The following is a 16,878-nucleotide window of genomic DNA, read 5'->3' as shown; positions in this document are numbered from 1 at the left end:
GGCGGGGTTTAACTGTTATTTACAGTGTTGCCTGGCTACGGGCAACGTCACTTAGCAACTAGCTGACTTCACTAGCAACGCAGACGCTTCAGAAAGAACGCGCCCATTGTTTGCTTGCTTAAGTTTCTTTCGACATCATGGACGCAACAGCCAAGCCCCTGCGAATCCCCCCTGAAATGCGAACCTATGCAGAGCAGCATGGCATCTTCGATTTGATACAGGTATGTTTTGCGTTTCAAATGCTCACACTGAACCAGCGGTTTATAATGGATACAGCGCCATATATATTTTAGGATGCGACACACGGTATATAACTAAGGAAATGACTAGTAGTTTTACACTCCAAAACGCCGAACAAACAAACTAGCGCCCTTAACACAGGGTCGTCGCTCCTGTAGGTTAGTCAGCCCCCTGCTGGTACTGTTCAAACCTGAACATTGTATTAATGGCCAGGCAAAGGCCGGCATGCAGCTACCAACGACAAAAATACGTCATTAAACCTTCACGCACATGGGAACTTGTAGCACAAGTATGCTTCTGTAAATCAAGGTCGGCATTTACTGCATCTTGAGAGCTCTATAGAGATAGGATTGCTGCCATAGATGTGTTTTATTTTGTAAGAAGCGTTATTGAAGGCAGCTGGCGGCTTTCCTCTCCACTGCTATAGTATTATGTAAAGTCACAGCTGCTGTACAGCCCTGTCAATCATGTTTATACTGTTGGGTATAGTGTTCCACAGTGACGTCATCGCGGTAAGGAGAGCCGTTTGGAAGCCCCTCGGGTGAAAGTGGTGTGTTTGAATGTATGCAGTGAGTGCATCTTCTTCAGCGTTCACCTGCGTGGATTTACCCACAGGCGATGATGAAAAGACTGCTGATGGAGAAGCCAGAGGACCCCATAGAGTACCTGATTGATCTCTTGAAGAACAACAGCATTGAAGGTAAGTTAGGCAGTCCTCGTTATGAGCAAAGTGTCCAATGGAAAACACACAAACGCCGACAGCTTCAAACGGAGTCGTTTTGAATAGCAATCGCTATTCATTGGTATGATTAGGACGCTGTAAAGTTTTCAAAAGGCTTGTCTTGTATCCCCGTTAGCCCTGCTAGGCCTGTCAGTCAGTATTTTTATGTCATGATTAAAAACTTACTTTTATAGCTTAGCCTTTTTAACCTGACTTGCAAATTATAATTGTTTTGATCGATTTATATGATTGAAAGACGTGCGTATTCCCAGAAGCAACACCAGATGGCACTGTTGTTCTGACACAATCCGTTCAGGCATTCAAAGGCTCGGCTGTGAAGGCCACTTGAAACTTTGTTACCATCTTTTTTTAAACTTTGTATTAAGAGCCACACACTTTTTCTGCAGGCTGATTCGGATTGTTTTGAATCCCTTTCTGTCTTTAGTTCCAAGGATTTTCGTGTTAGGCCCGCCAGCTTCTGGGAAAAGGACAGTGGTGAGTGTCATGATCTGTTATGCTTGTATTTGCAATTAACAAATGGGTTTGATCAGGATTGATAACGCATGCAGTATCTCCAGCGATTCTATACTTTCCAAAGAGAAGACTCTACCACTCGGGCCCTTCCTGTTCAATGCCCTGAACTCTTATTCTTTGCCAACTAAATGGCAGGACCAGGAGCTAAAGAATGCATTTTTTTAAATATCATGCTTACTGATTTTGAAATGAAGCCAGGATTCTGTCATTGTTTTAGGGTCAGAGAACGATCTGCATTGCCAGCGGCATTGAACAGAACCAAAGAGCAGCAGCTTCTATAGCTTAAAAACTCCACACTGATGAAGGCGTGAGACACATTGCTTGTCTGCTTTAGAGTTTCTTACACAGTTTTGCCCTTTTTTTTTTAACAGCTTAAGGATGCGATGCTGGCATTGAGAAAGCTTTGAGCTGCCACAGTAATCATGACATTATTAAACACCATAAAACACTAAATAAATACGTAATACAGCTTTAAATATAGGAGTCAGTGTCTTCCATTACAAAACCATATAGAGCTTGTGCAGCTGAAATCTTTACTGCTGGTAGTACAGCAGTATGGAGAGCACACCCCTTGGTCCCATTGTTCTGGCACATGTGCTCCATCTGTGCTGCCATGCCTGGGGCACTGCCCGGTACCACAAACCGATTTGATTCCACGGCTCTGCGACTCACTGCTTGGCAAACTTTGTTTCTGTTAGGTGAAGCAGCTTTGCAAGCACCTCGGAGCCACCCGCATCAGCACAGAGAGCTTGCTGAGGGAGGAGAGTGACCTGGTCAAGGAGGCCTTGGAGTACAAAGCAAATCAACAGGTACCGTTCCAGCGCTGAGCAGTTTAACCCAGGAACTCTGCACCGACTCTCCCCATTACTGCTGTGTCCGCGGGGCTCATAGAAATGCAACTGTGCTTTAAACTTGGATAGAATCTGCAGAGAATTTTACAAAAAACCCGTTTTCAATTTATTTCAGAAATGCAGTGTGTTGTATTTAATTTATCACAGGGTTTAGAGTTGCACGAAGATGTTCTATACTGAATTCCAAAAAAAAAATCTGATTGAATATCATCATGTTTTTTTAAATAGATTTTTCACCATGCTTAATGTGGTCAAACTTGTTGGAAACTTTTCTGGTGGTAGCCAAGAGAGATTTAAAAAAGAAAGTGACATTCAAGAAAATGAGTTCATTTGTCCTCATTAAAAACTTAAAGAAAACACATAAATAAATCATTCTGATAAGTAAAATGCTACATGTTTTTTTGAAGGGAGTTCTGAATAGGAAATCATCTTCCACAGACTGGTGTTTTAAAAACTCCATCACACATGTCCTGCCTTATTCTCTGCTGTCAGGGACACCTCAGATCAGGTCTGCAAGCTGAGCAAAAGTCTGGCTGCATGGACCTTTGAGATGAGTGTTCAGGCATACATGATGGTAGAGGCCGCTCTCCTGTCTTTGAGTCTGCAAGCTCAGAGAAAGAAAAGAAAGCTTGAAAAGCCAATCCCAGCGGTTTAATTATTTTAATTATCATCCTCTTTCTGTTTAAAAAAAAAAGCATTAAAGGATGCCCATTTGGGTTAATCTGATTAAGAACTGAGATGGAAAGCAAGATAAAAGGCCAAAGACGTCAGTGTTAATTAGGCGAGCTAAGGCTGCCGTTTGTGAGCTGGGAGTCTGTTTGGAAGAGGGTGCTGTTTTCAGGATTTGAATGTGCGCTCCACACATTTTTGTGGAGCTGACTGCCATATTTTGCTTTTATTTGTTCCAGTCTCATATCCCGTAACACCCAGTTCTCCTCGCTACACTTCGGAGAGCGTTGGGAACCCCTGAAAGTCATCCACGGGTGCTACACTTTTTCTCAGCCCGCTGTTAAATTCATATTTGAAGTATCATAAAAGCACAAGCATTGTAGAAAAAAAAAATGTGTTCATGTCGCTTTTAAAATAAACCACAAAATAACAAAGAAAGAAAATACTCAGATTTTCAGTTGAGATCATTCAGCCACGTTGGTAACATTTAAAGCTTTTCATAAAGTTAAACTACCAATGTAAATTAAATAAATACATAAATACATGGTATACAGAAGTATTGTACAGGAACTGCTTAGGAAGTGCAGAAGCCCTTACCATCGCCACTAAATGACTGTACCTGTGGCCTGATTAAAAGTTTAATATCTTTGTATTAAATCAAAAAAGTGTCTAAAGAAAAGAAGCCCATGTAATATTTAAAAAGTCAGTCTGTGAAAGATGTGCCGAGTGCCCCTCCCCCCTCCCCGGCACAGCCTCCCCCACACGGCCCCCATTCCCCTCTCAAGGTGACACATCAAAGCAGCGCAGCAGACACGCTCCGTCTCTGAAGCCAGCATGGAGCCCCTGCACTCCAGCACAGCCCTCCCCTTACCGTGCCGGTCAGCTTTAACCCTGCGGGACCCCCCGTCGAAAAGAAATGCATTCAAATCCGATAGAAAATCGCCTTGTTATTAGTTCACCTGCTTTGAGTGTTGGGTGGTTTGAATTTCTATTGAAGTAAGGGTCTGAATATTAAACCTCTTATTTCCTCATGTATTTATTTCATATTTATTTATATATTTCGTGTGTGTGTGCTGTCTGTTTAGGAGATTCCCAGCATGCTGTGGATCAACCTGGTCCAGCAGCGCCTGTCAAAAAAGGATTGCATCAAACGGGTAAGACTTGAGCCTTTGATAGAGAGGCCCCTGAACTCAGGGGCAGGGGTCCTGCAGTGCAGCTGGCTGCAGTATTGCAGCGTCATTAGATACTGGATGCGCTCCGTATCCAGCAACATCCAAGCTAAAGTTTGAGGGGGAGGCAAAGAAATCAAGTGGAGGTGCTCCACCTACCAGCAGATTTAGAGAGTGTGTGTGTGTGTGTCTCTCAGTGTGTGTGTGTCTCAGTGTGTGTGTGTGTGTGTGTGTCAGTGTGTGTGTGTGTGTCTCTCAGTGTGTGTGTGTGTGTGTGTGTCAGTGTGTGTGTGTCAGTGTGTGTGTCTCAATGTGTGTGTGTGTGTCAGTGTGTGTGTGTGTCTCTCAGTGTGTGTGTGTCTCAGTGTGTGTGTCTCAGTGTGTGTGTGTGTGTCTCTCAGTGTGTGTGTGTGTGTGTCTCAATGTGTGTGTGTGTGTCTCAGTGTGTGTGTGTGTCTCTCAGTGTGTGTGTGTCTCAGTGTGTGTCTCAGTGTGTGTGTGTATGTGTCTCTCAGTGTGTGTGTGTGTGTGTGTGTGTGTGTGTGTGTGTCTCTCAGTGTGTGTGTCTCTCAGTGTGTGTGTGTGTGTGTCTCTCAGTGTGTGTGTGTCTCAGTGTGTGTGTGTGTGTGTGTGTGTGTGTGTCAGTGTGTGTGTGTCTCTCAGTGTGTGTGTGTCTCAGTGTGTGTGTGTGTCTCTCAGTGTGTGTGTCTCTCAGTGTGTGTGTGTGTGTGTGTCTCAGTGTGTGTGTGTCTCTGTGTGTGTGTGTGCTCGTTTATAGTGCTTGCTTGGTTAAAAAAAAAGTCCTCACAAGGAAAGAAACTCTGACAAAAGCTACCTTATGAGGCCACAGGCCCTGTAATGTTTAAACAGTTATTTCCCCCCTGTACCTTTCATGATTGTATTATGTACTCAGAACGGTACACTTTTAAAGACATAACTAAACAGCAAACACTCCCTGTTAGAGACGTGGGTTTCAATAACCTTGGAATACAAACTAGCCTATTTTAATAATCTAATAAATGTGTTGAGGACGGCTTCTGTTTAGATCAGTAGAGAGTGAAAGAAATATTTCCTGTTTACAAGTTACCCGTTCCATTCCCCGAGCGCTTCGAAACCCACACAGATAGCCAGCAGAATAACGTGTTCCACTGGTGAGCCGTGGAGCAGTTCCTAAACCCTGACTGGCAGCACACAGGCAGAGCGAGTGGGCTAATTGATTTGTTGCCCAGTGAGTGGCAGGGTGGCAAGGGACGGGTTATAGATTTATTAGGGGGCTAAGGAAAGGGAGGAAGGGAGCGTGCATATTATTATTATTATTTGTTTATTTAGCAGACGCCTTTATCCAAGGCGACTTACAGAGACTAGGGTGTGTGAACTATGCATCAGCTGCAGATTCACTTACAACTACATCTCACCCGAAAGATGGAGCACAAGGAGGTTAAGTGACTTGCTCAGGGTCACACAATGAGTCAGTGGCTGAGGTGGGATTTGAACCAGGGACCTCCTGGTTACAAGCCCTTTTCTTTAACCACTGGACCACACAGCATATGTTAATCCACTGGCTGAACGGTGATCAAAGGCTGGAACAAGTCGAGCCCTGCTGCTTGCCTCGGGGCAGACAATGGTCTCTAACAGCCAGGAGTAGGTGCAAAGTAAACAGATAGTTATAAAAATCAATACCCAGCAATTGGGTCTGCGAGACACGGGTGATGAAATGCGGGGAGATTTGTGGCTGGGAGGGGAGGGGAGGGAGGGGGAGCAAGTGAACCGTGTTTAACTCTTAACTGCTTTGCAAGCTGTGGGGAAACATGCTTGCTTTGGCTTGTCCACGTTGCTCTTCGTCAAAAGCCCAGGGTTTTGCCCGACCGCTGTAACCACTAGTCTGATGCTGAGGTCTTTACTGCATACATAGTGGTGGTGGATTAAATCACTGTAGTGCCCTTACAGGAAAAAACAAACAAACCAATTAACATTGAGATCCCTTTATAATATTACCTAGAAGAAACCGGACCAGCTGCATTGTTACCAGCAATAGCCACACATTGCCAATGCCATTCTAGCTGCCCTGTGTGCCACTATTGCCACCTGCAAAGAACAATCTTAATGCTGTTACTGCATTGTCACTGTAGATCATTGGGCTTCTGCAGGGCAATGGAAACTGCCAGGTGGTGCCAACAGGCTACGGGCAATACGATTGTAATAAGACTGGCATAATAAAAGCATTGTCCCTGCTTGAGACACATGGGAGTGTGCAGTAACACTCAAATAACCCTGCTGTCTTGTGCATCCTCATACCAGGATCCAGTGCTCTGCAGTGAATGCTTTTTCCACAGCAGCATCTGCACAGCCCTCCTGGTTTGTGAAAGGAGGTGGATTACACTAGCCGGGAGATATGACTAATGGGGAACTCAAAATAGAAGCATTTGAGGAGGAGCAGCTGCATGTTACACCAGTGTGCACCTGCACTCCCACAAGGACCACAAGAAAGCGCTTCCAATCCCAAAGGCCCCCAATGACTGCTGAAGACAGCGCTCTCAGACAGCCCTCTAAAGTGTACCCAGCCCTGCCACTCTGAAACTTTGAATGCCAACGCGTTGGCTCACTGCAGCAAACCGACTGAGTCGAGCAGATCTGCCAACCAATCAGCTCAACTGTCTGTTTCAATAGAATCGACTCGTTCCAGCCTTTGATCATCGTTCAGCCGCCGGATATATAAATCGTGCTGTAGTTTATTTTTAAATATTTTTTTGCAAATTGCTTTTTGCTCAAGCTGCATTACTAAACTTTCGCCTGGCATCCTTTAACTTCAGCTTTTAAGTTGTAGTTTATTTTAGTTATTCTTTTTAAACTGGTAATGGATGTTTATCCCTTCAGGCTAAATGTCTGAAGGTATTTTTTTTTTTTTATTCTACATAAATGCAGGGAATTCATCAAGGAATACAGTCTCTCTCTGTAGCTGCAGGGACTGTAGTCTGGAGACAAATACCTGCAATCTGCTGCAGTTTTGGGTGGGGGTCGTTGCAGCGCTGGGATCAGCCCACTGAGCTGCTCACAGAAGTGATTCCGTTGCAGACTGCAGGAAGACTGACACATGAATTCATTTCATTAATGAATAGTGTGCTTTTTCACCCCTTTGAAAAGGGGTTGACACATTAGTACTAGACCTGGGACCAATTCCAATTCCAATTCCATTTACAATTCCAATTCCATTTACAATTCCAATTCCAATTCCAATTCCAATTCCGCAGGTGTGCCCAGGCTCAACCACAGCTACAGTTCTAATGAAATTCCGAATAGCACAATTACAATTGAAGCAGACCCCCGCTCTGATTGGCACCCTTCTATCCTTCTCTTTTGCATCTCTGTTCTTTTCTGCTATCTGCTTTCTCAATCTGTATATTTATCTCTGCCACTGCTGTACTCAGTTCCCTGACTATATGAAACCAAATTAATTAATTCTACAGGGTGATGCAAAACGCAGTGGTAGGGTTACAGTACAAGGAGTCAGGGAATAGTTGAATACAGATCATCACGGGTCTGTTAGTTAGCTCGTTCAAACTGTACAATCACGACTCCTTATCCGACCGACTAGAGATTAAAAAAAAAAAAGAAATTCTACTTTAAAAATCACTTTTGATTTTTGAAGAGTGCCGTGTTCAAAGCAGTCAGAGGTGCCGTTTTCAAACAAAACAAGGTGATCTGGGTGAAGCTGGAGCAGAGGAATGATTTATTCTAATCAACAGCAATGCCAGCTTGACTGCACTGTCAGGCTGTGGCAGCTAGTTCTACAGGAAAGCAAATCCACAAGGTCATCCTTACAAAGATTATTCTATTTCTAAATGTTAACGCTTGTTTTTGCAACCCAGTTAACACAGTATTCTAGTTACACACGTTGGACTGCAGTGTGTAATCCACATACTGTGTACAGTATATGCAGATTCATTTTGAAATCTCCAGGGTGAAATCTAATTGTCGTGTTTTAACTGCTCTATTTTCTTGTATTTCTAAAGGATTGCTTTGCAGCGTTTGAGGATATTAGTCGCCTATCATTTTTTTTAAAGGGCTTCATTTTAGGTTGGGTTGTCTGCTCGAGGCAGAATGCAATTTGATGTGCTTTTATGTAAATTACTGAAAGTGAGATGAGAGAATATACAGCATGCAACTCGTTTATTAGTGCAGAAAATAAGCTTTATCAGAAACTCATTGCTCCTTATTCAGAATATGGGTTAACATCTGTTACTAGTCCCATTTAATTCAGACAATAATCAGCATTATCAGGATACATCTCCAATTCATATTTAACATAATAGAACTGTACGTCACTGTACATGGATCCTATCTGAATTTCATGTAACTACATAAGATCCCAGTGTAAATGAGGCTTAGGCATCAATGTCCAGTGGTTAATGAATGCATAAATACAGAACACACTGTAGATAAATTATTACTTTATTTCATATGTAAGGATTTTTTTCCCTGAATGGTTGTGAACTTGTTGAATACCCCTAACCAATACATATACATATATATAAAAACAACCACTTCAAACATGATGTGCTGCTGGGAATCACTTAAGCTTGACGAGACTGATGCCTCTTATTTGACCCCTTCTCAGTGTCAGAATGAATGGCTATTTGCTTTTGCTTGGGGGGGGGGGGGGGGGGGGGAACAGCTGTCTGATGATAACAGTGCGCAGTGACAAAAGAAAGATGCTTCTTAGCGAGGATAACGGTTTGCCAGTCCCTAAACCCGCAGGGATTTTATTCCATTCAATGCACATGCATCAATTTCTGTTTAATCTCTTATGAAGCTGTAAATGGGAGTGCACTGATATTACTAGCCTGTTTATTAAACGTGTTTCAAATGGTTTGAATCACTAAAGTACTGGAAGAGAAACCAAACTGCGGGATCATAAAACTGCAAATTCATTTATTCTTGTTATTTTATTGACGTGTGTAATCTGGAGAAAGCGTGGGACGTGCGTAACAAGGGAGTCAGTTAAAAAATATATATATATACTGCGTGTATATATATATATATATATATATATATATATATATATATATATATATATATATATATATATATATATATATATATCTATATATATATATATATTAGCTCAAAGAGCCAGCTGCCCAACGTTTCGATATGTTGTACATATCTTTCTCAAGGGAGCCTGTGTTTGAATCAAAACATTGGAGGTATTTATAGGTTTTTGACAGCATGACTACTTGTTATTTTTTACATTCAAATCCATGATTTATTCTTACATGATGTAATGGTGTTCTATATATTGTGACATCATTTTTACTTCTATCTTTGAATCTGTATTAATTCTAATTAATACTACTTTATATAAACTTATATTTTTATTATATCATGCAATGCTGGCTCTGAGGATCAGTCTAGATTTGGCCTCCCCAGCGCATCAGCATGCACAATTTTTGAATGAATGTTGTTTATTTATTTAAATATTATATATTTATTGAAGTTAATTAGTTCATTCTTTTCTGTTGAGTCCCGCTGGCATAATCGTGTTCAGTCTATTTATCCATTTACTTTCTTTTATTCTTCTATATGTCTCATTGTCTAATTTGAGCTGTTCTAATACTACAAACTTTACATCATTTATGTCATGTCCTTGACTGGTGAAGTGCTGCACTATTGGTTCATTCATTTTTTTTTATTTCTAATTAATGAAAGGTGGTTCTGAATTCTTTTATATAAAGTAGTTCCAGTCTCTCCAACATATTTGATTTCATCACATTTTTCACAGGCTATTCCATAAACGACATTGCTATTTTTACAGTAGGTATTAGTTTTATATATATATGAGTGTGTGTGATCTGGACCACCTGATTAAACAGCCGCTGTGAACGTGATGCTGGATCACAGGTGAGCCATTATTAAACATTACTAAACACATACATGAACTGATATCTGTATCTGTGTGAAGGGTCTCCTTCTCCTTAGCCATGAACCTGTATTAAAAAACACTTAGGACCACCTGACCTGCAATTGTTTTCTATGTATACATGAGTGTTAGGAATGTCAATGGATCTGCAGCAGCTCCCAGAGGGGCTGCCTATAGAAGACCTGCCTTTTTAATAGAAAAAACACACAGACAATGATTAGCTGATTGACTGCACAATTAGGGGATTAGTCACCCCAGCGTTAAAGGGAGGGGGGCGCGGGCAGCGACAGAGCCGGGCTGCTGTACGCTAGGTGTAGGTCTCGTTCCACCTTGTACAGCCTTGCTCCCTGTTGCCTCCCCAGCCTGCTGTTCGCTCCCAGTGACATCTGCTCTGCGCTTGTCCCTTCTGTGATCGGGTACCCCAGTGCAGATGTTCCGGTCCCTGGGTCCTGCGCGAGCCAAGCAATGCGGCCTTTTGATGTGTGATGAAACGGAGTGGAGCGAGCCGCTGGGGGGAGGGGGGAGGGCGGTGGGGGCTGGCTCATTAGAATTTCAATCAGCGCGGCTCTTGCCTCGTCCCCGCCGCGCAGCTCCGAGGTGCGGAGGGCTGGAGATGATCCGCTCCCCAGAAAATAATCAGAATAAAACAACCACCTTGATACAAATTCAAATTAAGAGTGTATGAGAGCAAGACCAAAGGCAAAAAAACAACACGCCAGGGTTCTCTTATTTATTTTTTTGGCTCTTACGGGAGACTGGAGCAGCCTGGCTTAAGTGTGGTCTGATTATCTCTCTGGATTTTGATATGGAGGGGCAGTGATTCGAGTACTGTGGGTACTAGATTTGCAATGGGTAAAGTGCTGGACGGTATTGGAAATAAAGTGCATAACATAACTATGAGTCCCCATTCCTAGCTGGGTTGCAGAAGTACTGTCCTTGCCTTGTGATTCCCAGTTAATTAAGAGGCACTTGAACTTGACACCATGCACTACACTTCACCATGCCTCTCAAACACACAGTCCTGCACACCACAGCCCAGCAATCTAATAGCAGAGGTATTTAAACCTGCAACCTTTGGCGCTGCAGCGAGGCATTCCTACCACGGCACTATTCGAACGCACACCATGTGGTCTTCACAACACTGGGCTGAATGTCCAGCTAAGGAGTCTGCTTCCAACACCAGAGATCAGTATGTAGATTACTCACTGCGAAAACCCCGGTCTGATAGGGATCTGAACACAATCCAGGCCAGCTAAGCACTTTGAATGGAGGAGCCTGTGGCAGAGCACGTGGGGGGGTCAGGTAACGTATGGAAAGGTTAGCAAAGCGAAAAACAGAGGCAGATTTCAAACGAGTCCGGGAAGCTCAATAACGAACCGGCGGCTCCTCTGATAATACTTAGATCTATAAATGTGTGTTTTATTTTTAAGATATTCATTGTAATAATAAGCTGGCCTTAACAAGCACTTGTGGGAGATGGCTTCTTTTTCCTGTGTTTTTATTTTGTATCTTTCTGCTCTAAGCTCTGGGATTTAGGGGACTATTAGAGTGAATTTCTTTTTTTTTTTTTTTTGTAGCTAATGAATGTTCTGCATAATATTTTCTTTCTTCTTATGTTTTTTTTTTATGGATAACAGCGAGAGCTGGGGATCGGAACGAGAGAATTAGAAGCATCTTCACTGATTTAACCCTCCTAGTGCCTGGCCATGTGAGGCAGGAAAGATATATTCATCTCTACAGATATTTATGTGCATAAACCCAGGAGGCTTGGGGTTTCTCGTCATTTAGATCAGCTCTTGTCAAAGCTTCTTGCTCTAGTCCTGCACCTGTTTTGACCCAAGGCTATTTCATTGATTTTTTTTTTCTTGCCTCCACTTCATAATCCAAAGCTGCGTGTCATAATATGTAATATATTATCCTCATCAATATTTTCAGCATTGAAAAACCATTTACAGGCTTTGCAAAATGCTCCCACCCCGTCTCAATACACTAAAACTGCCCCTCATCCTTATTAACTCGCTAGCGAGGAACTAAAAGGACCATGACTGCCTCAAGGTGTAGCCTGTGCTGAGGTACCTGTTGCGTTGGTGCCGTATCCAACACGTACAAACCGGGATGTTTCTCTTGTATTCTGTGCTCAGGGCTGGGTTTTTGAAGGTTTTCCCAAGACCCGCGAGCAGGCTTTCCGACTGCAGGCAGCAGGCATCGCGCCGGAGCATGTGGGTATGTGACATGAATAAAACCGCTGTTTGGGTATCCTTGTCTATTTGAACCTGTTCCCCGTGTGCGTTTGCATGCAAGGCTGAGGCTGCTTTCCTTTTCTCCCTGCTCAGTGCTGCTGGATGCCCCAGACACAGTCCTAATTGAGAGGAACCTGGGGAAGAGGATTGATCCCGTCACTGGAGGTAATCCTACGGAGGCTTTGCCTTTGTTCATCGCACTGTTTTCTAGGGCTTCCAGTGTTTCCGAGTGATTTTGAGTCCTGTTACTCCAACGCTTTGTTCTCTAAATCTTCCTTCTCCTGGGTTTGAGCTTGTCTGGAGAATCAGAATTCCTTATTCCATTCAGATCATGTGACAGTGTGACCTTTCAACCCTGCCTATATGGATGTAGCGGACATGGTCATAAAGTGACTCACTCTTTAAGTTTGTAGTTTGCAAAAAAAAAAAAAAGGGAACATCTGTATCAACTGCTGTGACACGGTGTGTTTTAAACTTAAGGCCAACAGAATGTTAACGTGAGTTTCTGTCACTGTTGCTAATACAGAAGTGTGCTAAGGAGGCTGTGTCTGAATAGCACCATAAAACTGATCTGGTGCTGTTTGATTGACGGCGCCATACAACAGGGGGAAAAAAAGTGGGTCTGGGTTATTTTTTGGGTCTGATCCCCACCCGTCTGTTCCACGTGTTCCTTCCACTCCCCAGATGTGTACCACACATCCTTCGACTGGCCCAGCAGTGAACATGTGGAGAAGCGGCTGGTGGAGGCGGATGGGATCTGGGAGTCTGAGACGGTCGCCAGTCTGCTGGAGTACCAGAGGAACCTCAAAGGACTGGAGAGCACCTACAGCACCGTCTCCAGAGTCATCAACGCAGACCAGCCCAGCATCGACGTCTTCTCACAGGGTAGGTCCTGTCACAGAGCCCCTGCTCCCACTGTAGTCGCCAACACTGAGAGCCACGCCCAAGGGCAAGACTTTTACCTTGAGTTCCATTCCTAATGGTGCCATTGATTTGAAAGCCTTACTGTTTGACTCAAAACATGCATCAGGCATAATGATATAGAGTTTAGTAGGACATGCACTGTATTAATGTCCTATAAATAAAAGCCTTATCACATCTATCTGGTAATAACCCCTTAAAATCCATTTTATAGGCCATGGGTATTGACAAGATCTGACCTCACTCAGTTCATCTTGATTTTGAGATCTTGAATACACAGACATGCATGTAGTATGTACTGGATATACATTTTTACAAACAAAAAAAAAAACAACAACAGATTTTCTTATTTCAAAGATGCTCTTGTCTTCTGCAATGCCGCTAATTCCTTTTCGGGAGTGTATACCCACTTCCTGGTGTTTTTCTTAAGCTTTATTTTGATCCAGACAGACAGGTTTTCCCCACGGACTTTGTCAGATAGGAGTTCAGCTTCTTTCATAGCCCTGTACTGACCTTCATGCTGATCTGCTCTTGACTTTCGAACCCTTAGCGATGGTCTCCTCCTGTACAGGAGGTCTGTTGGCGTGGTTTGTCTGGCGTGTGTGAATTCTGTGTGGCTGGTGATCTCATTGAGGTTCTTCACAGCTGATAGACCCTGCAGCGTGCCGGCTTTGTTCTCAGCAGGGAGGCCCTGGTTTGAGTCAAGCTTCTTTCTCTCTTCACTGACCCCTGCTGGTGGTGGAGGGGGGAGGGCTAATGCTGCAGTGGCTGCACTTGGTTAGCCATGAAGAGGGGATGCTTTGCTTCTCCTCTCCATCAACCTGCCCTTCGTCTTATTGCTTTTGATGGTTAGCCCAAGGTGAAGCCAAAGGCTAAGTGCATCCCAGGTGGGCTGAAACCAGGATAAACAGCACTCGCCGAGGCTAGTGAAGCCATTTGAATACAATCTCTACGAGATTCTACTTGGCAACATTTATTCTTTCTTTAATTATTCGTTTAATTTGTGAATTCACGGCTCTGTATGCAGCCTAGTTGCCTTTGTTCCAGAATTGTTAAAAAAAAAAAAAAAAAAAAACCCTCTGCTTAGGGGATGATCTAGATAATGTTTACCAACGGTGCTGGAAACTCAAAACGCTACCCAGCCAGAGAGATGAGCTGCTTCCAGTCTGTAACACTGTATGTCAGACGGCATGCTTCTACCTGCTGCTAGGGCTGTGGCATTAAGGTGTCAATTTTCTTGTTTATAATGGGGTGTGAGCACAACTCAATCGAGTCTCTGTCGGATCACTGTGTGCTGTGGGGTGCTGTTCTGTCAGGCGTGTGTCATCGCTATTATATATCCATTTGCCTTCCAGCCACAAGCCCCAGTCTCCAAGTGAGGACTTTAGATTTGGGCCCCTTTTTTACAGCTAACCCACTAACCACTCCAGGCCTTATATAGTGCACAGTGTGATCACGTGACACTTCCCATGATTCCTCAGCATAACGGTGCTGCCAGCGTTTGGTCCTAATCTTCTCTAATTCATTGGCCACAGCTTTTTGTGTGATGTGTAGCGTACAGCCAAGTAGACTTTCTGATCTCCACTGGTAACACCACTAATGCTAGTACTAGGCTTTCAATAGGAAATAAAGATGTTTAATATTTAAGATAGCCTGTGGATGTAACCTTAAGAGCAGCCTCATGTTTGTGGTGTGATTTGTTAAAGCGAGGTTTGGGGGGGGGGGGGCATGATGTCATGGTGTGATTTTATAATTAATCCCTTTTGATTTACTGATTACATTAAATGAAAGAAAAAAAGAGTTTTCGTATTTCCTTATTAACTATTCATGATTTATGATTGAGATACAAACTGCGATAAAGCAGTCGCCTTGAATATTGATTATTGCTAATTAAAAATGCACTTTGATTTGCGGTTACGAGCTGACTTCTCTTTCCTTTTCCCTGCATTTTCATTTTTTTTTATTATTTGTTTCTTTAGCGTTGGAGTTTTACACCGCTGCTTGAGGTTTCGTATACCAATTAGCAGCCGAGACCATACAGGGAGTCATTAGTGCTAATTAGCCTGTGGTTAATTACTATACATTAAAGGATCACATGGCAGAAGCGTATTGTTCAGGAGAAGCCCGACTGCAAGCAGCTGTTAACATGCTTGAGAGGGTCACGCTGCAAACAAATCCTCCCTTGGAACAGAAAGCAAGGCTTTCATGATTAATTGATTGCCTATTTTATTTTCAGATTAGCCGGCTTTCTGTTTATTTTTCGTCTGTTACATTTCTAATTTTGTGACTAAAAGGTGCTGGATTAAGAGAGAGAGAGACTAGAGGGTTCTCTTTATCCACACGGCAGGGTTGGGGCACTCTGTAAACTTGCCCCTATGCTGCCAGCGTGCCACGGCTCCGCACTGTAGGGAATACGATTCAAGGGTAAGTAGTCTTGTCCCCGATGCCCATTTGAGTTTATCCCACGTGACATACCTATTAACCCATGACCTTGTACACACAGCCAGTGCAGCTGTGGTAAAAGGGTTTATTCACAGGTAGAGCTTGGGAGACTGATGTGCTGAACAGTGTCATTCTGTCGAACCAAGATCGGATTAAAATCCTGTTTAAACTCTCCTGCTATGTCAGTTAGGTTATATAGTCCTGTCCCGATTAGTTTTTCTGCGCATTATAAGCAAGGCAGAGTATGGACAAAACACGGTAAGATACAATAAATGCATACTGCACATTTACTTTGCAAATCCAGATATTGTCTGGGGTTGCTTGGCCCAAACAAGAAATAAGCTAAACCGTGAATCACACAGACCCTGCAACAGTGAGCAGGTGCAAAATCACAGCGGGTTGCAATTCTTGTGTCTTCTGTGAGCTAAAGCAGTTGCTTCTTCAAGTTCAAACCAGGACCTTTTTTTGTTTTTGTTCTCGTGGGGGGCACATGGTTGATCATCCTGCTTATTTGTCTCCCCAAACAGTCCTGACCTTTGTGCTGAGCCGGCATCGATCCGTAGCCCCCCACACTCCACGGATCCTCCTGCACGGACCCCCAGGCAGTGGGAAGAGTCTCCAGGCAGCACTAATAGCTCAGAAATACAACATTGTCAACAGTAAGCCCTCAATTACAGCAGCGCCTTCTCTTCTGTCTCTCCAGTATCGATCCCCCCATCTTGCCACTCTGTCAGTCAGCAAATGTAATCTGTACAGCTATGTCAGTCCTTGTTTTATTTGTGGCTCTCTTGTGCTCATTAAACAAGGGGCCAGCACTTCTGGATAATTTTAAGTACTTATTGGGACTGGTAATACAGCTTTTCTGAACAGCTGCTCTCTGCAAACTTGATTTAATCGATAAAGAATCATTGCATTGCACTTAGGAAGGACATTTATTTTCTCCAAGCATGCCTTGTCTATTGTCTACCACATCCCCACTGAGACCCAATTCCAGACCTCTCAGATTCAAATACAGTATAAACTACATACTCCCCTCACACGAGGTCTGGATAATGAAATGCAGGGATGGCCGTAGTTAATATATGCGAGTTCCTTGCTGGTTTTCTAGCCCGGTTTCCTCTGCTCTACGTGTTTCCAGTTAAATACCCTTTTTTTTAATGTCCTATGCGCTTTC

At 43.3% G+C, this 16,878-nt stretch overlaps 1 protein-coding gene across 2 annotated transcripts in view; it reads left to right on the top strand.

The window, feature by feature from the left end:
• Positions 1–6: 6 nt before the first annotated feature.
• The window catches only part of LOC117397014 (adenylate kinase 8-like), a 29,613-nt gene continuing 12,741 nt past the window's right edge, over positions 7–16,878 (top strand). For both annotated transcript variants that reach the window (XM_058986818.1, XM_058986817.1), the window contains exons 1-9: positions 7–221; positions 856–940; positions 1,407–1,456; positions 2,194–2,304; positions 4,101–4,169; positions 12,243–12,324; positions 12,435–12,506; positions 13,026–13,226; positions 16,232–16,363. In XM_058986818.1, coding sequence (XP_058842801.1) covers positions 138–221; positions 856–940; positions 1,407–1,456; positions 2,194–2,304; positions 4,101–4,169; positions 12,243–12,324; positions 12,435–12,506; positions 13,026–13,226; positions 16,232–16,363 — 886 coding nt within the window. In that variant the 5' untranslated portion in view covers positions 7–137. The remainder of the gene's footprint in view (positions 222–855; positions 941–1,406; positions 1,457–2,193; positions 2,305–4,100; positions 4,170–12,242; positions 12,325–12,434; positions 12,507–13,025; positions 13,227–16,231; positions 16,364–16,878) is intronic.

Source organism: Acipenser ruthenus, chromosome 15 (assembly GCF_902713425.1).
Source record: "Acipenser ruthenus chromosome 15, fAciRut3.2 maternal haplotype, whole genome shotgun sequence".
Taxonomy (NCBI): Eukaryota; Metazoa; Chordata; class Actinopteri; order Acipenseriformes; family Acipenseridae; genus Acipenser; species Acipenser ruthenus.
Note: the sequence above shows the minus strand (reverse complement) of the source record. Positions and strands in the feature narration are given on the sequence as shown.